At 57.4% G+C, this 22,622-nt stretch overlaps 1 protein-coding gene across 1 annotated transcript in view; it reads left to right on the top strand.

Moving 5' to 3' along the window:
- The first annotated feature begins 5,165 nt into the window (after window positions 1-5,165).
- The window catches only part of rfx5 (regulatory factor X, 5), a 65,767-nt gene continuing 48,310 nt past the window's right edge, over window positions 5,166-22,622 (top strand). The window contains 5 exon segments of the mRNA XM_072490593.1: window positions 5,166-5,223; window positions 14,186-14,319; window positions 15,706-15,739; window positions 19,740-19,822; window positions 20,575-20,709. Coding sequence (XP_072346694.1) covers window positions 14,198-14,319; window positions 15,706-15,739; window positions 19,740-19,822; window positions 20,575-20,709 — 374 coding nt within the window. The 5' untranslated portion in view covers window positions 5,166-5,223; window positions 14,186-14,197.

Below are 22,622 nucleotides of genomic sequence, written 5' to 3'. Positions count from 1 at the left end.
GTCCCATATATCCCACTACCAGGGTCTTGACTCGCAGATATTCCGATCTCCTGGCCATGGGGCCATTTTAAGATGCAGCCTTGTGCTGTTGCTGGGCAGAACAAGGGTCTTCCATCAATTTCGAATTAAAGGTCTCCCAGCTGTGCAGGAGGGGATTTAAACGAATGTCCATCCGGGTGTCCCCTTCAGCATTGTGGGCACATTATAAACGGTGCCAATCAGTCCAATAAAACTGTTTCATAAATGAAGAATGTTTGATGAGATGAGTTAAAAATATGGGTCGGAGAATTGCCGGGGGCTGGCGTGAATCCCGCCCCCGCCGGTTGCCGAAGTCTCCGGCACCGGAGATTCGGCGGGGGCGGGAATCGCGCCGCGCCGGTTGGCGGGCCCCCCCGCTCGATTCTCCGGCCCGGATGGGCCGAAGTCCCGCCGATAAATTGCCTGTCCCGCCGCCGTGGATTAAACCACCTTTTGAACGGCGGGACAAGGCTGCGCGGGCGGGCTCTGGGGTTCCGGGGGGGGGGCGCGGGGCGATCTGGCCCCAGGGGGGTGCCCCCACGGTTGCCTGGCCCGCGATCGGGGCCAACCGATCCGCGGGCGGGCCTGTGCCGTGGGGGCACTCTTTCCCTTCCGCCTCCGCCACGGTCTCCACCATGGCGGGGGCGGAAGAGACTCCCTCCACTGCGCATGCGTGGGAATGCCGTCAACGGCCGCTAACGTTCCCGCGCATGCGCCGCTCGGAGATGTCATTTCCGCGCCAGCTGGCGGGGCAACAAAGGCTGTTTCCGCCAGCTGGCGGGGCGGAAATTCCTCCGGCGCCGGCCTAGCCCCTCAATGTTGGGGCTCGGCCCCCAAAGATGCGGAGCATTCCGCACCTTTGGGGCGGCGCGATGCCCGTCTGATTGGCGCCGTTTTGGGCGCCAGTCGGCGGACATCGCACCGTTTCCGGAGAATTTCGCCCGAGGTCTTGGAAAATGGCCTACTTCACAATGTTAGCATTCCTGTCGAGAGGGCTAGAATACAAGACCAGGGATGTACTTCTGAGGCTGTATAAGGCTCTAGTCAGACCCCATTTGGAGTATTGTGAGCAGTTGTGGGCCCCGTATCTAAGGAAGGATGTGCTGGCCTTGAAAAGGGCCCAGAGGAGGTTCACAAGAACGATCCCTGGAATGAAGAGCTTGTCGTGTGAGGAAGGGTTGAGGACTCTGGGTCTGTACTCGTTGGAGTTTAGAAGGATGAGGGGGGATCTTGTTGAAACTTACAGGATACGGCGAGGCCTGGATAGAGTGGACGTGGAGAGGATGTTCCCACTTGTAGGAGAGACTAGAACCAGAGGACACCATCTCAGACTAAAGGGACGATCCTTTAAAACAGAGACGAGGAGGAATTTCTTCAGCCAGAGGGGGGTGAATCTGTGGAAGTCTTTGCCACAGAAGGCTGTGGAGGCCAAATCACTGAGTGTCTTTAAGACAGAGATAGATCGGTTCCTGATTAATAAGGGGACCAGGGGTTATGGGGCGAAGGCAGGAGAATGGGGATGAGAAAATATCAGCCATGATTGAATGGCGGAGCAGACTCGATGGGCCGAGTGGCCTAATTCTGCTCCTACGTCTATGGGGCGCGTAAGGTGGACCCGGTGCTATCTAAACCATACATAATTTACTGTTGGTGAACCTCTTCAAAGAAGCTATGCGAGTGCGCAGTAGGCTCAGATGTTGTGATTTTGTTACACGCCTCCCTTAACGGGGTTAAGAATAGAAGGCCATCTCTTCTTCCTCCGTCCCTATTGTTCCAAAGGTACACATTAATCGCTCCTGAGCTGAAAGCATGAATGGAGTCTCTCTGTTTCTCGCTGACATTTGGTGTGGCCAGCGCTAGTTTACCTTTGCTCCTTGGTGGACTGGTGGAGCACTCTTAAAGCTGCCTGAAAATTGGCACATTTCTTCTCGAACTGGGTGACCTTGTGTTCGGCCTCCTCTCTTACCGAGACAGCATGTTGCGTGTCCTGGTCGGCCTTGTCGTACTGGGTTTGGAAGCTGCTTCGATGGATTATACTGGACTAGTTTAACATCCGCGATTTCCCTGTCCTTACTGGCTAACCTCCCCAGGTGTGAGGTGCTACAGAGGGTGAGTGCCTCAACTTTGTGTGTGAGGTTGGGGCTGATACAGTTGAGGGAGGTGTTTAGGGCGCACCTCGCGAGGGCGAGGATGAGGGTGGTGTAGAGGGCGCACCTCGCGAGGGCGAGGATGAGGGCGATGTATAGGGCGTACCTCGCGAGGGCGAGGATGAGGGTGGTGTATAGGGCGTACCTCGCGAGGGCGAGGATGAGGGTGGTGTATAGGGCGTACCTCGCGAGGATGAGGGCGGTGTAGAGGGCGTACCTCGCGAGGGCGAGGATGAGGGCGGTGTAGAGGGCGTACCTCGCGAGGGCGAGGATGAGGGCGGTGTAGAGGGCGTACCTCGCGAGGGCGAGGATGAGGGCGGGGTAGAGGGCGTACCTCGCGAGGGCGAGGATGAGGGCGGTGTAGAGGGCGCACCTCGCGGGGGCGAGGATGAGGGCGGTGTAGAGGGCGTACCTCGCGAGGGCGAGGATGAGGGCGGTGTAGAGGGCGTACCTCGCGAGGGCGAGGATGAGGGCGGTGTAGAGGGCGTACCTCGCGAGGGCGAGGATGAGGGCGGGGTAGAGGGCGTACCTCGCGAGGGCGAGGATGACGGCGGTGTAGAGGGCGCACCTCGCGAGGGCGAGGATGAGGGCGGTGTAGAGGGCGTACCTCGCGAGGGCGAGGATGAGGGCGGTGTAGAGGGCGTACCTCGCGAGGGCGAGGTTGAGGGCGCACCTCGCGAGGGCGAGGATGAGGGCGGTGTAGAGGGCGTACCTCGCGAGGGCGAGGATGAGGGCGGTGTAGAGGGCGTACCTCGCGAGGGCGAGGATGAGGGCGGTGTAGAGGGCGTACCTCGCGAGGGCGAGGATGAGGGCGGTGTAGAGGGCGTACCTCGCGAGGGCGAGGATGAGGGCGGTGTAGAGGGTGTACCTCGCGAGGGCGAGGATGAGGGTGGTGTAGAGGGTGTACCTCACGAGGGCGAGGATGAGGGCGGTGTAGAGGGCGTACCTCGCGAGGGCGAGGATGAGGGCGGTGTAGAGGGCGTACCTCGCGAGGGCGAGGATGAGGGCGGTGTAGAGGGCGTACCTCGCGAGGGCGAGGATGAGGGCGGTGTAGAGGGCGTACCTCGCGAGGGCGTGGATGAGGGCGGTGTAGAGGGCGTACCTCGCGAGGGCGAGGATGAGGGCGGTGTAGAGGGCGTACCTCGCGAGGGCGAGGATGAGGGCGGTGTAGAGGGCGTACCTCGCGAGGGCGAGGATGAGGGTGGTGTAGAGGGCGTACCTCGCGAGGGCGAGGATGAGGGCGGTGTAGAGGGCGTACCTCGCGAGGGCGAGGATGAGGGCGGTGTAGAGGGCGTACCTCGCGAGGGCGAGGATGAGGGCGGGGTAGAGGGCGTACCTCGCGAGGGCGAGGATGACGGCGGTGTAGAGGGCGCACTTCGCGAGGGCGAGGATGAGGGCGGTGTAGAGGGCGTACCTCGCGAGGGCGAGGATGAGGGCGGTGTAGAGGGCGTACCTCGCGAGGGCGAGGTTGAGGGCGCACCTCGCGAGGGCGAGGATGAGGGCGGTGTAGAGGGCGTACCTCGCGAGGGCGAGGATGAGGGCGGTGTAGAGGGCGTACCTCGCGAGGGCGAGGATGAGGGCGGTGTAGAGGGCGTACCTCGCGAGGGCGAGGATGAGGGCGGTGTAGAGGGCGTACCTCGCGAGGGCGAGGATGAGGGCGGTGTAGAGGGCGTACCTCGCGAGGGCGAGGGTGAGGGTGGTGTAGAGGGCGTACCTCGCGAGGGCGAGGATGAGGGCGGTGTAGAGGGCGTACCTCGCGAGGGCGAGGATGAGGGCGGTGTAGAGGGCGTACCTCGCGAGGGCGAGGATGAGGGCGGTGTAGAGGGCGTACCTCGCGAGGGCGAGGATGAGGGCGGTGTAGAGGGCGTACCTCGCGAGGATGAGGGCGGTGTAGAGGGCGTACCTCGCGAGGGCGAGGATGAGGGCGGTGTAGAGGGCGTACCTCGCGAGGGCGAGGATGAGGGCGGTGTAGAGGGCGTACCTCGCGAGGGCGAGGATGAGGGTGGTGTAGAGGGCGTACCTCGCGAGGGCGAGGATGAGGGCGGTGTAGAGGGCGTACCTCGCGAGGGCGAGGGTGAGCTGACTGTTTGAGGGGGTGGAGGATGTTTGTGAACGCGAATCCTTCCCAAAACTGGAGGGGTATTGGGGGGAGGTTAATCTCAATGGTGGTTTATGTGAAAAAGGAGAATAAATTTTTTTTTAAAACATTGACCAAAACACACTCAGCCCATGGGTCTGGTTGATTGATGTTGCGGGCGGCCAATGGGAGGGGAGAGGAGGCGGGATTTGGGCGTCATCGCCTTGATGGATGTGCCGGCGTCCAATGGAAGGGAAGAGGAGCCGGGACCGTGTCGTCAACGCGAGGAGGCGGGACAGGATCGTCACCGCCTTGACCGATGTGCTGGATAGCCAATGGGAGGTGAAAGGAGGCGGGACTGTGTCGTCATCGCCTTGACGGACGCTGCGGGCGACCAATGGAAGGGAGAGGAGGCAGGCCTATGTCGTCATCGTGTTGACGGACGTTTCGGAGGGCCAATGGAAAGAGAGAAGAGGCGGGACTATGTCGGCATCATGTTGACGGACTTTAGGGGTAACCATTGGGAGTGGTGAGGAGGCGGGACCGCATCGTCACCGCTTTGACCGACATATCAAACAGCCAATGGCGAAGACGGGTACCGTCCGCCGCGCGGGCGGGGGAGCCAATCGGAGAGGCGGGATCTCCATGATGGGCGGGGGGGTGAAAGAGAGGAAGGATTATTTTTTTTTAAGAGCAGCCGAACGTCGATGATAACTTCGAGGGAAAAAAAACGGCGACAGGCGATGGAGGTTTATAGAAACATTTTGAATTTGGGGCGCCGTTGTTGACATGGCGGCGGGAGGGGCGGGAGCTGGCTGACGGACGGCGCGGCCGGCCAATGGGAGGAGCGGGAGGGCGGCTTCCGGCCGGGGGGCGGCCAATGGGGGGAGCGGGAGGGCCGCTTCCGGCCGGGGCCGGGCCAATGGGGGCGCGCCGGGTGGGCGGGGCGGCGCGGATCGGGCCCGGGCCGAGTGGCTTCAGGTAGATTATTGGGTTTTTTTTTTCCGAACTCGATTCGTGGCGGCGGCGGGAAAAGGGGGAGGGGTTTAAACGATGGAGTCCTGAGGGGGGGGGACGGGGCTGTGGGGGAGGGGATTGCGGAGGCGGCCCCGCTCTGGGGGATGGCGGTGGGTCCGGGGCAAGATGGCGGCGCGGTGAGGTGGGGTGGGGGGTTGGTCTCAATACCAGTACCCCCCCCCTCCTCCCTATTGCTCCTCCGCCAATCGCCTCGCCCTGGCACTTTGACCCCTGCCCCCCTATGCCAACTTGACCGTTTTCCTCGGCGTCGACGCCCCTGCGGCCACCGACCCCCCCCATTGGCCGAGCCGGACGTCGCTTGGTCGAGTCGCACATCGCTTGGCCAAGGCGGACGTCCCTTGGCCGAGGGGGACGTCCTTCGGCCGCGGCGCATGTCGCTTGGCCGAGACCCCCGTCGCTCGCTCGAGACGCACATCGCTCGCTCGAGACGCACATCGCTTGGCCGAGGCGGACGTCCCTTGGCCAAGATGGACGTCGCTTGGCCGAGCCGGCCGTCGCTTGGCTGAGACCCCCGTCGCTCGGCTGAGGTGCACGTCGCTTGGCCGAGGCGGACGTCGCTTGGCCGAGCCGGCCGTCGCTTGGCTGAGACCCCCGTCGCTCGGCCGACACCCTCGTCGCTCGGCCGAGCCGGACGTCGCTTGGCTGAGACCCCCGTCGCTCGGCCGACTCCCTCGTTGCTTGGCTGAGACCCCCGTCGCTCGGCCGACACCCTCGTCGCTCGGCCGAGCCGGACGTCGCTTGGCTGAGACCCCCGTCGCTCGGCCGAGACCCTCGTCGCTCGGCTGAGGTGCGCGTCGCTTGGCCGAGCCGGACATCGCTTGGCCCAGAGCCCCGTCGTTTGATGGAGCCGGATGTCCGTTGGCCGAGACAGATGTTCGTTGGCCACGACTCTGGTTGCTTGGCCGAGACGGACGTAGATGGGCCCAGCCGGACCTGGATTGGTCCAGCCGGACGTTGCTTGGCCTAGCCGGACGTAGCCTGGCCCAGCTGGCCTTTGCTTGGGTCAAGCTGGACGTTCCTTGGCCGAACCGGACGTTTGTCAGCCCAGCCGGCCGTTCCTTATCCGTCTCTGACCCAGGCGTCGCCATAAGACATGTGAAAGACAGCATGGTGCTGCGGTGGTTAGCACTACTGCCTCAAGGTGCCAAGGTCCCAGGTTCAATCCTGGCCCTAGGTCACTATCCGTGTGGAGTTCTCACATTCTCCCCATGTCTGCGTGGGTCTCACCCCACAACCCAAAGATGTGCAGAGCAGGTGGATTGGCCATGTTAAATTACCCCTCAACTGGGAAAAAAAATTAAAAATTTAAGAATTTAAAAAAGCCATTTGTCATACGAGATTAGGCCATTCGGCCCATCATGCCTCCACTCCAACCCCCCCCCCGGTCGAGAATGTGCGTGTTGGTGAGCCGTGCCAGCAATGCTACGCATGGCTTGGGTCTCCTTGCTGTCCCAGAGGAAGAATGTCCCGCACCGCAGAGGGAGCGCAGCGAAGGTTCGCTAGATCCATTCCGGGATGGCGGGTCTGATCTTGGAATCCTTATGGTGCGGAGCGAGGCCATTCAGCCCGTCGGGTCTGCACCGACCCTCCGAGAGAGATGCCCACTCCCTGCCCTATCCCTGTAACCCCACCTAACCTGCCCATCTTTGGTCGCTAAGAGACAATTTAGCGCGGCCAATCCACCTAACCTGCCCATCTTTGGACACTAAGGGACAATTTAGCACGGCCAATCCACCTAACCTGCACATCTTTGGACACTCAGGGACCATTTAGCACGGCCAATCCACCTAACCTTTTTTAAAAAAAAATATTATTTATTAAAGGTTTTCATAAAATATCAATAACAAAATGAGAAAGAAAAAAGAACCCAACAGGGGTAAGTACAAAACACAATCTAAAAAAGCAAACCCCAACCCCCCCCCCCCCCCCCCGTACCTAAATAATAAATTAACATTAACACCCCGACTTAAGACAACAGGTGTATACACCCCCTCAGACCCTTCCAGTGTAAATAACATGAACAAAAATAAAGTAAACCCCCCCCCCACGCCCCCCCAAGCTGCTGCTGCCATTGACCAATGTCTAGTGTTCTGCCAGGAAGTCTAAGAACGATTGCCACCGCCGAAAGAACCCTTGTACCGACCCTCTCAAGGCGAATTTCACCCTCTCCAATTTAATGAACCCTGCCATATCGCTGATCCAGGATTCCACACTTGGGGGCCTCGTATCTTTCCACTGAAGGAGAATCCTTCGCCGGGCGACCAGGGACGCAAAGGCCAGAACCAATCCACCTGACCTGCACATCTTTGGACACTAAGAACAATTTAGCACGGCCAATCGTCCTAACCTGCCCATCTTCAGACACTTAAGGGAGAATTTAGCATGGCCAATTCACCTAACCTGCACATCTTTGGACACTAAGGGACAATTTAGCGCGGCCAACTCACCTAACCTGCACATCTTTGGACACTAAGGGGCAATTTAGCACGATCAATCCGCCTAACCTGCCCATCTTTGGACACTAAGGGACAATTTAGCACAGCCAATCGATCTGACTTGCCCATCTTCAGACACTTAAGGGAGAATTTAGCATGGCCAATTCACCTAACCTGCACATCTTTGGACACTAAGGGACAATTTAGCACGGCCAATCCACCTAACCTGCCCATCTTCAGACACTTGAGGGAGAATTTAGCATGGCCAATCCACCTAACCTGCACATCTTTGGACACTAAGGGACAATTTAGCACGGCCAATCCACCTAACCTGCCCATCTTCAGACACTTAAGGGAGAATTTAGCACGGCCAATCCACCGAACCTGCACATCTTTGGACACTAAGGGACAATTCAGCATAGCCAATCCACCCAACCTGCACATCTTTGGACACTAAGGGACAATTTAGCACGGCCAATCCACCTAACCTGTACATCTTTGGACACTAAGGGACAATTTAACACAGCCAATCCACCTAACCTGCACATCTTTGGACACTAAGGGACAATTTAGCACGGCCAATCCACCTAACCTGTACATCTTTGGACACTAAGGGACAATTTAGCACGGCCAATCCACCTAACCCGCGCATCTTTGGACACGGACAGTCAATTTAGCACGGCCAATCCACCTAACCTGTACATCTTTGGATACTAAGGGACAATTTAGCACGGCCAATACACCTAACCCGCGCATCTTTGGACACTAAGGGACAATTCAGCATGGCCAATCTACCTAACCTGCCCATCTTCAGACACTTAAGGGAGAATTTAGCACGGCCAATCCACCCAACCTGCACATCTTTGGACACTAAGGGACAATTTAGCACGGCCAATCCACCTAACCTGTACATCTTTGGACACTAAGGGACAATTTAACACAGCCAATCCACCTAACCTGCACATCTTTGGACACTAAGGGACAATTTAGCACGGCCAATCCACCTAACCTGTACATCTTTGGACACTAAGGGACAATTTAGCACGGCCAATCCACCTAACCCGCGCATCTTTGGACACGGACAGTCAATTTAGCATGGCCAATCCACCTAACCTGTACATCTTTGGATACTAAGGGACAATTTAGCACGGCCAATCCACCTAACCGGCACATCTTTGGACACTAAGGGACAATTCAGCATGGCCAATCCACCCAACCTGCACATCTTTGGACACTAAGGGACAATTTAGCACGGCCAATCCACCCAACCTGCACATCTTTGGACACTAAGAGACAATTTAGCACGGCAAATCCACCCAACCTGTACATCTTTGGACACTAAGGGACAATTTAACACTTCCAATCCACCTAACCTGTACATCTTTGGACACTAAGGGGCAATTTAGCACGGCCAATCCACCTAACCCGCACATCTTTGGACACTAAGGGACAATTTAGCACGGCCAATCCACCTAACCCGCACATCTTTGGACACTAAGGGACAATTTAACACTTCCAATCCACCTAACCTGTACATCTTTGGACACTAAGGGGCAATTTATATGTTATCGGCCAGCGTTTAGAAAATTCCAAAGTATATTATGGAGTTCACCTGATCTATAACTGTTTGCTGAATTTGGCTGGGGTGAGCACAAGAGCCTGCCTTTCAGGTTTATTCAACAGACTTCTGAGGTGCTTTTAATTAAAAAATTTCTTATGAGAACTTAGTTAACATTTGTATAAACATACACAGCAAGAACTTTTATCAACTACAAACACAAAGACCCCACACAGCTACACTAATCTGTGTATAACCCTCAATGAATTCCCCCTTAACTGTTCCAATTCAATAACAAAATTCAAGTAAAACCAGTAACCCCTGTTCATAGGTGTGGCGCAGCACACGGCACTCTCACTGGTCTAAGACTTGTGATTGATACTCTGTTCCCCTTCTCAAACAGCGGGTTTGAATTCCGTCCAGAAAGCAATTATCTCTTGAGTTACCAAGCAGTCTCGAAACCGGCTTTTAAAATGAAGATAGAGAGATACTTCTTTCAATCTGTGCAGTTCAAACGCAAAGCGAAAGTAAAACCTCAGAGCCACAGCCCAGCTCCACCCACACAAATGACATCACTGAAGCCATGTGACAAGACAAAAACCTTTCTTAAAGGGACACTCCCCTGACACCTCCCCCCGAGAAAAAAACCCAAAACATCAATTTCAAAGATGATTTCATTTTTCACCTGTTTAGTTGCCCATTAATAACAATTGACAATAAAAATATACTTCTCAAATAAAAATAAAACAGGCAAACATTGATAATCACACAATCCATTTTAGTTCTTCCACCATCGAACCTGATTCTTTTCATCTACTTCGTGACAAAGCATCGGCTATCACATTTTCTCGTCCTGCCACATGTATAATTTTTAAATGAAATGGCTGTGATAATAAACTCCAGCGAAACAGTCTGGCATTGTTATTCCCGAATCACTCCAAAAACGTCAATGGATTATGATCAGTATAGGTAATTGTTTCAGACGAATTGCGGGCAACATAAATGTTAAAATGTTGCAAAGCCAGCACCAAGCTCAACGTCGCCTTCTCAATTGTTGAATACTTCCTCTGGCGATCATCAATTTCTTGGAAAAATATCCAATAGTTTGCTCTAGCCCTTCGTCGTCTGCTTGCAAGAGCACCGCACCTACGCCCACATCACTCGCATCGGTAGTCACCTTGAATGGTTTGGTATAATCTGGGATGACTAACACCGGAGCAGTGGTTAACACAGCCTTCAGGCCGTCAAATGCCTGTTGACACTCCGCTGTCCACTGGAATTGGCGACGCTTCTTTCGCAAGTCCGTCAGTGGAGCGACCACACTGCTAAAATTCCGCACAAATTTCCGGTAAAATCCACTCATACCAGGAAATCGCATTATTTCCCTTCGTGTCGAGGGTATTGGAAACTCCCCAATAACGTTTGTTTTCACATCCCGTGGGACCATTTGTCCCTGTCCAATTGTATGGCCGAGGAAAGTGACTTGGGCTTTTCCAAATTCACATTTGGCATGGCTTACCACCAAACCTGCCTCCTGAAGTCGATTGAATAACTCCATCGGATGCGTCAGATGTTCTTTTCATATCTGACTAAAAATCATCAAATCCTGAAACGACTTTTGTTAGTTAACCGTTGAAATGTGGCTGTGGTTGGTTTTCCTGCCAAATGGCATAACTTTGAATTGGTATATACCATCTGGAGTCACAAAAGCTGAAATCTCCTTCGCCCTGTCGGATAAAGGTACCTGTCAGTAACCTTTAAATAAACCGAGTTTGGAAATAAGAGCTGATTGTCCCACTTTCTCAATGCAGTCCTCCAAACGGATAGGATAAGAGTCCGTTCTTGTAACTGCATTAACCTTTCGATAGTCCACACACAACCGTTGGGTACCGTCTGGTTTAGGTACCATCACTATGGGTGAGCTCCATTGGCTGCAACCCACTTCAATTATGCCATTTTTAAGCATACTTTTTGACCCTGCCAATGTTAAAAGGGTTAAGTCTAAATGGATGTTGTTTAATTGGAACAGCATTTCCCACATCTTCATCAGATATAGCCATTTTAGTATTTCCCAATTTATCTCCACAAACTTGCCCATGTGATATCCATAACTCTTTCAGGTCAGTTCATTTTTCCTCTGGAAGGTAACTCAACAATTTATCCCAATTTTTAAGAACATCCTCATTTTCCAATTTAATTTGAGGTATGTCAAATTCACAGTCATCTGGATTTGGTTCTTCACTCTGAGTTAGAATCATTAAAACCTCCTTTTTCTCTCCTCTTTCAAAGTACCTTTTAAGCATATTCACATGTCACACTCGGTGAGTCTTCCTTCTACCTGGCGTTCTTACCAAATAATTCACCTCACTCAATTTCCTTTCAATCTGATAAGGTCCACAAAACCTTGCGTTTAAAGGTTCACCTACCACTGGTAACAACACTAAAACTTTATCTCCACTGGCAAAACTACAAACTTTTGCTTTCTTGTCCGCTACCCGTTTCATCACATGCTGTGCAACTTTTAAATGTTGTTGAGCCAATTCACCTGCTCTATTTAATCGTTCCCTAAAATGAATGAAAATGAAATGAAAATCGCTTATTGTCACAAGTGGGCTTCAAATGAAGTTACGGTGAAAAGCCCCTCGTCGCCACATTCCGGCGCCTGTTCGGGGAGGCTGTTACGGGAATCGAACCATGCTGCTGGCCTGCCTTGGTCTGCTTTCAAAGCCAGCGATTTAGCCCTGTGCTAAACAGCCCCTTTGACACGTAATCCAATAACATAATTTCAGACTGCTCACTCACCAATTTTTCCTTAATCAATTTAAGTGGTCCTCTTACCTCATGACCAAAAATTAGTTAAAAAGGACTGAATTTGGTTGCCTCAGTCGGTGCATCCCTAATTGCAAACAATACGAATGGAATTTCTTTATCCCAATCCTCTGGATAATCTTGACAATAAGCCCTCAACATTGTCTTTAACATCTGATGCCACCGTTCTAATGCTACCTGCGATTCTGGATGGTACGCAGTTGATTTAAATTGTTTTACTCCTAAGCTATCCATAACCTCCTTGCATAACCTTGAGGTAACATTTGATTCTTGATCCGATTGTATTTCTGTGGGTAGTCCATTTCAAGTAAAGAATTTAAGTAACTCCTCCACAATCTTTTTAGCTGTAATATTGCGGACTGGAATGGCCTCTGGAAACTTAGTAGACACATCCATTATAGTCAAAAGATATTGATTCCCATTTTTTGTTTTAGGAAGCGGTCCTACGCAATCAATTAGGACCCTTGTAAAAGGTTCCTCAAATGCTGGAATGGGCATTAAGGGCGCTGGTTTAATCATTGCTTGAGGTTTCCCAATCACTTGACATATGTGACATGATTGACATAATTTAACTACATCTTTATGTAGTCCAGGCTAATAAAAATGTGTTTGTATTTTAGGTTGAATTTTTCTTACTCCCAAATGACCTCCCACTGGTACCTCATGTGCAACTCGCAACACCTCCTCTCTATACCCTACCGGCAATACCACTTGATGAACCTCTGCCCACTTTTCATCCGCCTGCATATGTAAAGGTCTCCATTTTCTCATGAAGACATCATTTTTACGGTAATAACATTCTGGTATCCACTCAGATTCCTCTTCCGTGTATGTTTTCTGATACATCCGTTTTATTTAAACATCTTTGTGTTGTAACTCCGCCAACTTTCCTGAACTAAAAATATCCGCCTCATCCTCCACCTGTTCTTGTTCTTTTCCAACCATCTGATCAAAAATCGTTTCTGATAATTGAACTTCAACGTCATCTTCACTCTTTGATTTCGCCTCTTCTCTTAACCTGTGACTTTGCGACCTTGTTACTGCACAATCCGGGAAAATCCCAGGATATTCGTCCTTCAACACTTCAGTTGTCTGATTTTCCACTGGATTATCAACCACAGTAGGCATCACTCCCACACATGTGATCCAGCTATATCATTACCCAAAACAAACTGTATTCCTGGACAAGATAGTTTCTCTATTATTCCTACTACCACTTCACTACTCTTCACTGGACTTACCTTATATAATGGAATACTACTCTTCTCACCCTGAATTCCACATATTACCACCGTTTCTGGCAATATTCCTCCCGAATACGCAACTCCTCATCTCTTACCATCAAAGATTGACTAGCTCCCATATCTCTTAAAATTCTGACTTCTTTACCTACTCCTTCTGGTACACATGAGTAAACTTTACCCACACAAGTAAATTCTTTAAAGACATCTGGCACCTTCTTATCAATCACCTCTTGATCAGGCTGTACAATCTTTTGCTCCTCCTTCGCTTCCCTTGGGCTTTCCTTTACCACTCTGACAAACCCCACTGTCTTATCCTGTTTTACCACATCAGCCTTCCCAGTGCTTTTCTTCAACCACCAACACTGTGACTTTACATGGCCTAGTTTATTACAGTGAAAACATCTGAAACTTTACATTTCTCTTCCACCCTCCTGGATTTCTTTTTTAATCTGAGGTACACTCTCTTTATTGTCTCCCATCAGATCACCTTTACCTTTACCACGAGTATTTCTCATGTCCCCAGTTTCTATCCCTCACAGGCTGAAACTGATGTTGTAAACCAAGCTTTGATTTATGAACTAATTCATAATCATCTGCCATTTCTGCTGCTCATCTCGCAGTTTTAACCCTCTGTTCTTCCACATGAGTTCTCCACCCCTTGCCCCCTCTCGGCGTCCCTCAACTCCCTCTCTGTGTCCCTGTCCTCCTCCCCTCTCGTTCCAACCTACCTGGGAATACCTGTTGACCCCCCCCCCCACTCTCCGCCGCACCACGTCTCCCCGCCTCTCTCGCTCTCTCTCTCACACACACACACTGACCCCGTGCCGTGCTCCCTCTAGAAAGTGGATCCGATGAAGGACGAGGAGGAGGCTCAGTCGCAGGTCCCAAACCGAGCGAGCCTGGCGTCGGCCGACCCGGGGGCGGTGGACAGCGAGCCCAGCACTCTGCTGAACAAGATCAAGAGCGGCATCAGGTGAGAGGCTATTGGAGCTGCCCATGCACCGCTCGCTCCTCTCCCAGCTGGCGGGCTTCCATTCCCTCTCTGCCCCGCCGCTTTCGTCCGTTCCGTGTCCTCCGAGGAGACGCAATGTGGATGTTCCTCCGATGGTTCGAATGCTGGAGTGTGGCACCGCAGCAGCAGGGCACCACGGTGTGGTGGTACCTCCCCCCCACCAACCCTGGTTAAATGTGCCCGTCCTGGCTGCACTGTGGCTCAGGGCAGGTGCCCTGTGGTTAGTGCCCAGAATAAGCGGGCAACCGTTGATGGCGATATTCAAACATTTGCTGCAGACGGGTTTATGGAGTCTGGGTTGCTTCCCCTTCTCGATCTGGGGAGGGGGTGTATAGGGGTCTGAATCGGCCATGCCCACCCTCAAGGATATAGGTACCCACTGGCAGAGTGCAACCGCGCAGGTTGTCAGTGACGCCGGATCGAGGGGGTGGTGCAGCCGGGCAGGCTGTCAATAAAGCCGGGTCGAGGGTGTGCCACCGCGCAGACTGTCAGTGACCCCGGATTGAGGGGGTGCTGCCGCGCAGGCTGTCAGTGACGGCGGATAGAGGGGGGTGCCGCCGCGCAGACTGCCAGTGACCCCGGATTGAGGGGGTGCCGCCGCGCAGGCTGTCAGTGACCCCGGATTGAGGGGGTGCCGCCGCGCAGGCTGTCAGTGACCCCGAATTGAGGGGGTGCCGCCGCGCAGGCTGTCAGTGACGGCGGATAGAGGGTGTGCCGCCGCGCAGACTGTCAGTGACTCTGGATTGAGGGGGTGCCGCCGCGCAGGCTGTCAGTGACCCCGAATTGAGGGGGTGCCGCCGCGCAGGCTGTCAGTGACGGCGGATAGAGGGGGTGCCGCCGCGCAGGCTGTCAGTGACCCCGAATTGAGGGGGTGCCGCCGCGCAGGCTGTCAGTGACGGCGGATAGAGGGTGTGCCGCCGCGCAGACTGTCAGTGACGCCGGATTGAGGGTGTGCCGCCGCGCAGACTGCCAGTGACGCCAGGTCGAGGGGGTGCAGCTGCAAGTCTTGTCAGTGACGCCGGTCCGAGGGGGTGCCGCCGCGCAGGCTGTCAGTGACGCCGGTCCGAGGGGGTGCCGCCGCGCAGGCTGTCAGTGATGCCGGATAGAGGGGGTGCCGCCGCGCAGGCTGTCAGTGACGCTGGTCCGAGGAGGTGGGGTGGTGTTGGCAGATGGGAGGCAGAGTGGATGGTGGAAAGGGCCTAGACAGGCAAGTTGGGAACTCTCGGAACGGGAACCCCGCTCTGTCGTGGCCTCCTGCCGCCGGCTGACCCGCCTCCCTCATCAGCGCGGTGTGTGCGGAACCCCCAATTAACGATTGTCTCTTGTGTTTGCTCCCATTTCCTGCAGCACGCCTGTTAAGCTGAAGGTGGCTAATGTCCTGGTAAGTGTCTGTTTGCTTTTACAGCCTCTTTCTCCACTCATCGCTGGACGGTTTTGGTGCAGAGGGAGGGCCACTCGGCCCCTCATGTGCATGCTGGCTCTGCACAGCAGTCGAGTCAGTCTCATTTCCCACCTCCACATCCCGATCCACATAACTTTATTCACACGGGATCGAATCGCCCCAAGGCACCGGCCGCAACTTAAATTCGATTATTAAAACCATAGAATTTACAGTGCAGAAGGAGGCCATTCAGCCCATCGAGTCTGCACCGCCCCCTGGATACGCCACCTTATCCCCATAACCCGGTAAACTCACCTAAGCGTTTTTGGATACACCATGGGGCAATTTAGCACGGCCAATCCACCTAACCTGCACATCTTTGGACTGGGGGAGGAAACCGGAGCACCCGGAGGGAACCCACGCACACACGGGGAGGACGTGCAGACTCCGCACAGACAGTGACCCAAGCCGGGAATCAAACCCAGGACCCTGGAGCTGTGAAGCAGCGGTGCTACCCACTGTGCTACCACGCTGACCCTGGGATTGAAAAGCGAGCCCCCCCCCCCCGCCTCACACACACACACACACACACACGACAGTGTGGCGCTCCCTCAGTACTGACCCTCCGACAGTGCGGCGCTCCCTCAGTACTGACCCTCCGACAGTGCGGTGCTCCCTCAGTACTGACCCTCCGACAGTGCGGCGCTCCCTCCGTACTGACACTCCCATAGTGCGGTGCTCCCTCAGTACTGACCCATCGACAGTGCGGCGCTCCCTCAGTACTGACCCTCCGACAGTGCGGTGCTCCCTCAGTACTGACCCTCCGACAGTGCGGCGCTCGCTCAGTACTGACCCATCGACAGTGCGGCGCTCCCTCCGTACTGACCCTCCGACAGTGCGGTGCTCCCTCAGTACTGACCCATCGACAGTGCGGCGCTCCCTCAGCACTGACCCTCCCACAGTGCGACGCCCCCTCAGTACTGACCCATCGACAGTGCGACGCTCCCTCAGTACTGACCTTCCCAGAGCGCGGCGCTCCCTCAATACTGACCCTCCGACAGTGCGGTGCTCCCTCAGTACTGACCCTCCCACAGTGCGGTGCTCCCTCCGTACTGACCCTCCCACAGTGCGGCACTCCCTCAGTACTGACCCACAGTGCGGTGCTCCCTCCGTACTGACCCTCCCACAGTGCGGCACTCCCTCAGTACTGACCCTCTGACAGTGCGACGCTCCCTCAGGACTGACCCTCCCACAGTGCGGCGCTCCCTAAGCACTGACCCTCCGACAGTGCGGCGCTCCCTCAGTACTGACCCTCTGACAGTGCGGCACTCCCTCAGTACTGACCCTCCCAAAGTGCGGCGCTCCCTCAGTACTGACCCTCTGACAGTGTGGGGCTCCCTCAGTACTGACCCTGAGACAATGCGGCGCTCCCTCAGTACTGACCCTCCCACAGTGCGGTGCTCCCTCCGTACTGACCCTCCCACAGTGCGGCACTCCCTCAGTACTGACCCTCTGACAGTGCGACGCTCCCTCAGTACTGACACTCCCACAGTGCGGCGCTCCCTAAGCACTGACCCTCCGACAGTGCGGCGCTCCCTCAGTACTGACCCTCCGACAGTGCGGCACTCCCTCAGTACTGACCCTCCCACAGTGCGGCGCTCCCTCAGTACTGACCCTCCGACAGTGCGGCACTCCCTCAGTACTGACCCTCCCACAGTGCGGCGCTCCCTCAGTACTGACCCTCCGACAGTGCGGCACTCCCTCAGTACTGACCCTCCCACAGTGCGGCGCTCCCTCAGTACTGACCCTCCGACAGTGCGGCACTCCCTCAGTACTGACCCTCCCACAGTGCGGCGCTCCCTCAGTACTGACCCTCCCACAGTGCGACACTCCCTCAGTACTGACCCTCCTACAGTGCGACGCTCCCTCAGCACTGACCCTCCGACAGAGCGGCGCTCCCTCAGCACTGTCCCTCCGACAGTGCGGCGCTCCCTCAGCACTGTCCCTCCGACAGTGCAGCGCTCCCTCAGTACTGACCCTCCCATAGTGCGACGCTCCCTCAGTACTGACCCTCCGACAGTGCGGCGCTCCCTCAGTACTGACCCTCCCACAGTGCGACGCTCCCTCAGTACTGACCCTCCCACAGTGCGACGCTCCCTCAGCTCTGAACCTCCAACAGTGCGGCGCTCCCCCAGCACTGACCCTCCCACAGTGCGGCGCTCCCTCAGTACTGACCCTCCGACAGTGCGGTGCTCCCTCAGTACTGACCCTCCCACAGTGCGACGCTCCCTCAGTACTGACCCTCCCACAGTGCGACGCTCCCTCAGCACTGACCCTCCCACAGTGCGGCGCTCCCTCTGCACTGACCCTCCCACAGTGCGGCGCTCCCTCAGCACTGTCCCTCCGACAGTGCGGCGCTCCCTCAGCACTGTCCCTCCAACAGTGCGGCGCTCCCTCAGTACTGACCTCCCACAGTGCGACGCTCCCTCAGTACTGACCCTCCGACAGTGCGGCGCTCCCTCAGTACTGACCCTCCCACAGTGCGGCGCTCCCTCAGCACTGACCCTCCGACAGTGCGGCGCTCCCTCAGCACTGACACTCCCACAGTGCGGCGCTCCCTCAGTACTGACCCTCCGGCAGTGCGGCGCTCCCTCAGTACTGACCCTCCCACAGTGCGGCGCTCCCTCAGCTCTGACCCTCCGACAGTGCGGTGCTCCCTCAGTACTGACCCACCGACAGTGCGGCGCTCCCTCAGCACTGACTCTGCCACAGTGCGGCGCTCCCTCAGTACTGACCCTCCGACAGTGCGGCGCTCCCTCAGCACTGACCCTCCAACAGTGCGGCGCTCCCTCAGTACTGACCCTCCCACAGTGCGGCGCTCCCTCAGTACTGACCCTCCGACAGTGCGGCGCTCCCTCAGCACTGACCCTCCGACAGTGCGGCGCTCCCTCAGCACTGACCCTCCAACAGTGTGGCGCTCCCTCAGCACTGATCCTCCGACAGTGCGGCGCTCCCTCAGTACTGACCCTCCGACAGTGCGGCGCTCCCTCAGTACTGACCCTCCGACAGTGCAGTGCTCCTAAGCACTGACCCTCCGACAGTGCGGCGCTCCCTCAGGACTGACCCTCCCACAGTGCGGCGCTCCCTCAGTACTGACCCTCCGACAGTGCGGCGCTCCCTCAGGACTGACCCTCCAACAGTGCGGCGCTCCCTCAGCACTGACCCTCCGACAGTGCGGCGCTCCCTCAGTACTGACCCTCCGACAGTGCGGCGCTCCCTCAGTACTGACCCTCCGACAGTGCGGCGCTCCCTCAGCACTGACCCTCCCACAGTGCGGCGCTCCGTCAGTACTGACCCTCCAACAGTGCGGCGCTCCCTCAGTACTGACCCTCTGACAGTGCGGCGCTCCCTCAGCACTGACCCTCCGACAGTGCGGCGCTCCCTCAGTACTGACCCTCCGACAGTGCGGAGCTCCCTCAGCACTGACCCTCCGACAGTGCGGCGCTCCCTCAGCACTGACCCTCTGACAGTGCGGTGCTCCCTCAGCACTGACCCTCCCACAGTGCGGCGCTCCCTCAGTACTGACCCTCTGACAGTGCGGCGCTCCCTCAGCACTGACCCTCCCACAGTGCGACGCTCCCTCAGCACTGACCCTCCGACAGTGCGGCGCTCCCTCAGTACTGACCCTCCCACAGTGCGGTATTCCTCAGCACTGACCCTCCCACAGTGCGACGCTCCCTCAGCACTGACCCTCCCACAGTGCGGCGCTCCCTCAGTGCCAGCACTGGAAGGTTTGGTTTTGGCTTTGGTGCTGATTAGGGATCCGATACTACGAGCTGTGACTCGGAGGCGAGAGAGAGAGAGGGAGCTACACACTGAACCTATACCTGGCCTGCCAGACACTGACAAATAGATGCTTTAATGGTCCCAATGGATCCAGAGGCTCGAATGGAATATTTGAAGCTCTAACCCCCTCTGTTTTCTCTCGATTTGCTCACAGCAAGAAATCAAGAGCTTGTCCGATGCCGAGAAACTCTACCTCTACATGCAGCTGCCTTCCGGGCCCAGCTATGGGGACAAAAGGTATTTATCATGAAGGTGCTCAACATTGAATGGGCTGGACTCTCCAGCACATGGAGAGTCCCTGAATCCCTCTCTCTCAATCCAGCAGAGCCTCCGCACTTCAACTGTTCGGCCCTTCGCACTTGCAGTCCACTAGTTACAGCACAAAAGGTGGTCATTCCACCCCTCGCACCTGTGCCAGCTCTCTGTGAAAGATCTCCTCAATTAGTCCCACTGCCCTCAACGCAACCCCCCCCCCCTTCCCATCCGTTCCCCAAACAGCCCGGGGAATCTTTCCCCTACAAGTACATCCGAGTCAGGATCAGGAGGCAGCCACCCGGCACCTCGAGCCTGCTCTGCCATTCATCGAGGCCGTGGCTGACCTGTTAATGGATCCCAAGCCAGACGGTGAGATGTGGGACTAGACCAGCATTATATATATCGCCTGATCAACCCAGCGGTCTCTCTTTATCAGTGCTCTAGGTACTAAACGAAACAGTGTCCTTCGCCTGCGCATCTGAAACACCAGGAACATTAACCTCCCCCCTTTTGGCTAATGAAATATATCAGTCAAACTCTGATTTCGCCTCTCGATCGAGCATTGGTTCCCTTCTGTCCACCGCACCTACTAGCGACACCTAGCGGTGGCCATCTAAACTGCAGTCCCTGCTGAATTGTTCGCGGGCAGTCTAGATTTCCGACTCTCTAATGGCCGCTCTTTCCCCCCCCCCCCCCAAACATCTTGGGGGTTTCTGCCCCAGTTTTGGTTACAGCTCCGGAGTGACCAGTGGTGACCAGTTGCCCTCGAGCACCGCCGACCAAATGCACGCCTGCAACTGGATCCGGAACCACCTGGAGGAGCACCCGGACACCTGCCTGCCAAAGCAAGACGTGTACGACTCCTACAAGTGAGTAGCTGCGGCGGATCGGGGCGGCTGTGGTCTCACCCTGTGGTCTGGCGCCTTGTCCAATGTGCCTGCTCGCTGGGGGCCCCGGGGTCAGCCTGGGGTCAGCCTGCTCGCTGGGGCCCCGGGGTCAGCCCACTCGCTGGGGCCCCGGGGTCAGCCCGGGGTCAGCCTGCTCGCTGGGGCCCCGGGGTCAGCCCGGGGTCAGCACGCTCGCTGGGGCCCCGGGGTCAGCACGCTCGCTGGGGCCCCCGGGTCAGCATGCTCGCTGGGGCCCCGGGGTCAGCACGCTCGCTGGGGCCCCGGGGTCAGCACGCTCGCTGGGGCCCCGGGGTCAGCACGCTCGCTGGAGCCCCGGGGTCAGCCTGCTCGCTGGGGCCCCGGGGTCAGCACGCTCGCTGGGGCCCCGGGGTCAGCACGCTCGCTGGGGGCCCGGGGTCAGCCTGGGGTCAACCCACTCGCTGGGGCCCCAGGGTCAGCCCGGGGTCAACCCACTCGCTGGGGCCCCGGGGTCAACCCACTTGCAGGGGCCCCGGGGTCAGCTCGGGGTCAACCCACTCGCTGAGGCCCCGGGGTCAGCCCGGGGTCAACCCACTCGCTGGGGCCCCAGGGTCAGCCCGGGGTCAACCCACTCGCTGGGGCCCCGGGGTCAGCCCGGGGTCAACCCACTCGCTGGGGCCCCGGGGTCAGCCCGGGGTCAGCACGCTCGCTGGGGCCCCGGGGTCAGCACGCTCGCTGGGGCCCCCGGGTCAGCATGCTCGCTGGGGCCCCGGGGTCAGCACGCTCGCTGGGGCCCCGGGGTCAGCACGCTCGCTGGGGCCCCGGGGTCAGCACGCTCGCTGGAGCCCCGGGGTCAGCCCGGGGTCAGCCTGCTCGCTGGGGCCCCGGGGTCAGCACGCTCGCTGGGGCCCCGGGGTCAGCACGCTCGCTGGGGGCCCGGGGTCAGCCTGGGGTCAACCCACTCGCTGGGGCCCCAGGGTCAGCCCGGGGTCAACCCACTCGCTGGGGCCCCGGGGTCAACCCACTTGCAGGGGCCCGGGGTCAGCTCGGGGTCAACCCACTCGCTGAGGCCCCGGGGTCAACCCACTCGCTGGGGCCCCAGGGTCAGCCCGGGGTCAACCCACTCGCTGGGGCCCCGGGGTCAGCCCGGGGTCAACCCACTCGCTGGGGCCCCGGGGTCAGCCCGGGGTCAACCCACTCGCTGGGGCCCCGGGGTCAGCCCACTCGCTGGGGCCCTGGGGTCAGCCCGGGGTCAGCCCACTCGCTGGGGTCAGCCCGGGGTCAACCCACTCGCTGGGGCCCCGGGGTCAGCCCGGGGTCAACCCACTCGCTGGGGCCCTGGGGTCAGCCCGGGGTCAGCCCACTCGCTGGGGCCCCGGGGTCAGCCCGGGGTCAGCCCACTCGCTGGGGCCCCGGGGTCAGCACACTCGCTGGGTCCCCGGGGTCAGCCCGGGGTCAACCCACTCGCTGGGGCCCTGGGGTCAGCCCGGGGTCAACCCACTCGCTGGGGCCCCGGGGTCAGCCCGCTCGCTGGGTCCCCGGGGTCAGCCTGGGGTCAACCCACTCGCTGGGGCCCCGGGGTCAGCCCGGGGTCAACCCGCTCGCTGGGGCCCCGGGGTCAGCTCGGGGTCAGCCCGGGGTCAACCTTACCGCTGGGGCCCCGGGGTCAGCCCGGGGACAGCTGTGAGGATGTTTCCCCCGAGTCGTGAAATTTCTCCTCGGAGGGCAGTCAGCCTGTGGAGAGCGACAGAGGCTGCGGGTCACCGAGTGTAGTCACGGCCAAGTTAGAGAGTGAGAGAGAGAGAGGATGAGAGAGAGAGCAAGAGAGAGAGGGAGAGAGAGAGGGAGCGAGAGAGGGAGCGAGAGAGAGCGTGAGGGAGTGAGAGGGAGAGCGAGAGAGAGAGAGCGAGCGAGAG

This window comes from Scyliorhinus torazame, chromosome 26 (assembly GCF_047496885.1).
Source record: "Scyliorhinus torazame isolate Kashiwa2021f chromosome 26, sScyTor2.1, whole genome shotgun sequence".
NCBI classification, from domain to species: domain Eukaryota; kingdom Metazoa; phylum Chordata; class Chondrichthyes; order Carcharhiniformes; family Scyliorhinidae; genus Scyliorhinus; species Scyliorhinus torazame.
Note: the sequence above shows the minus strand (reverse complement) of the source record. Positions and strands in the feature narration are given on the sequence as shown.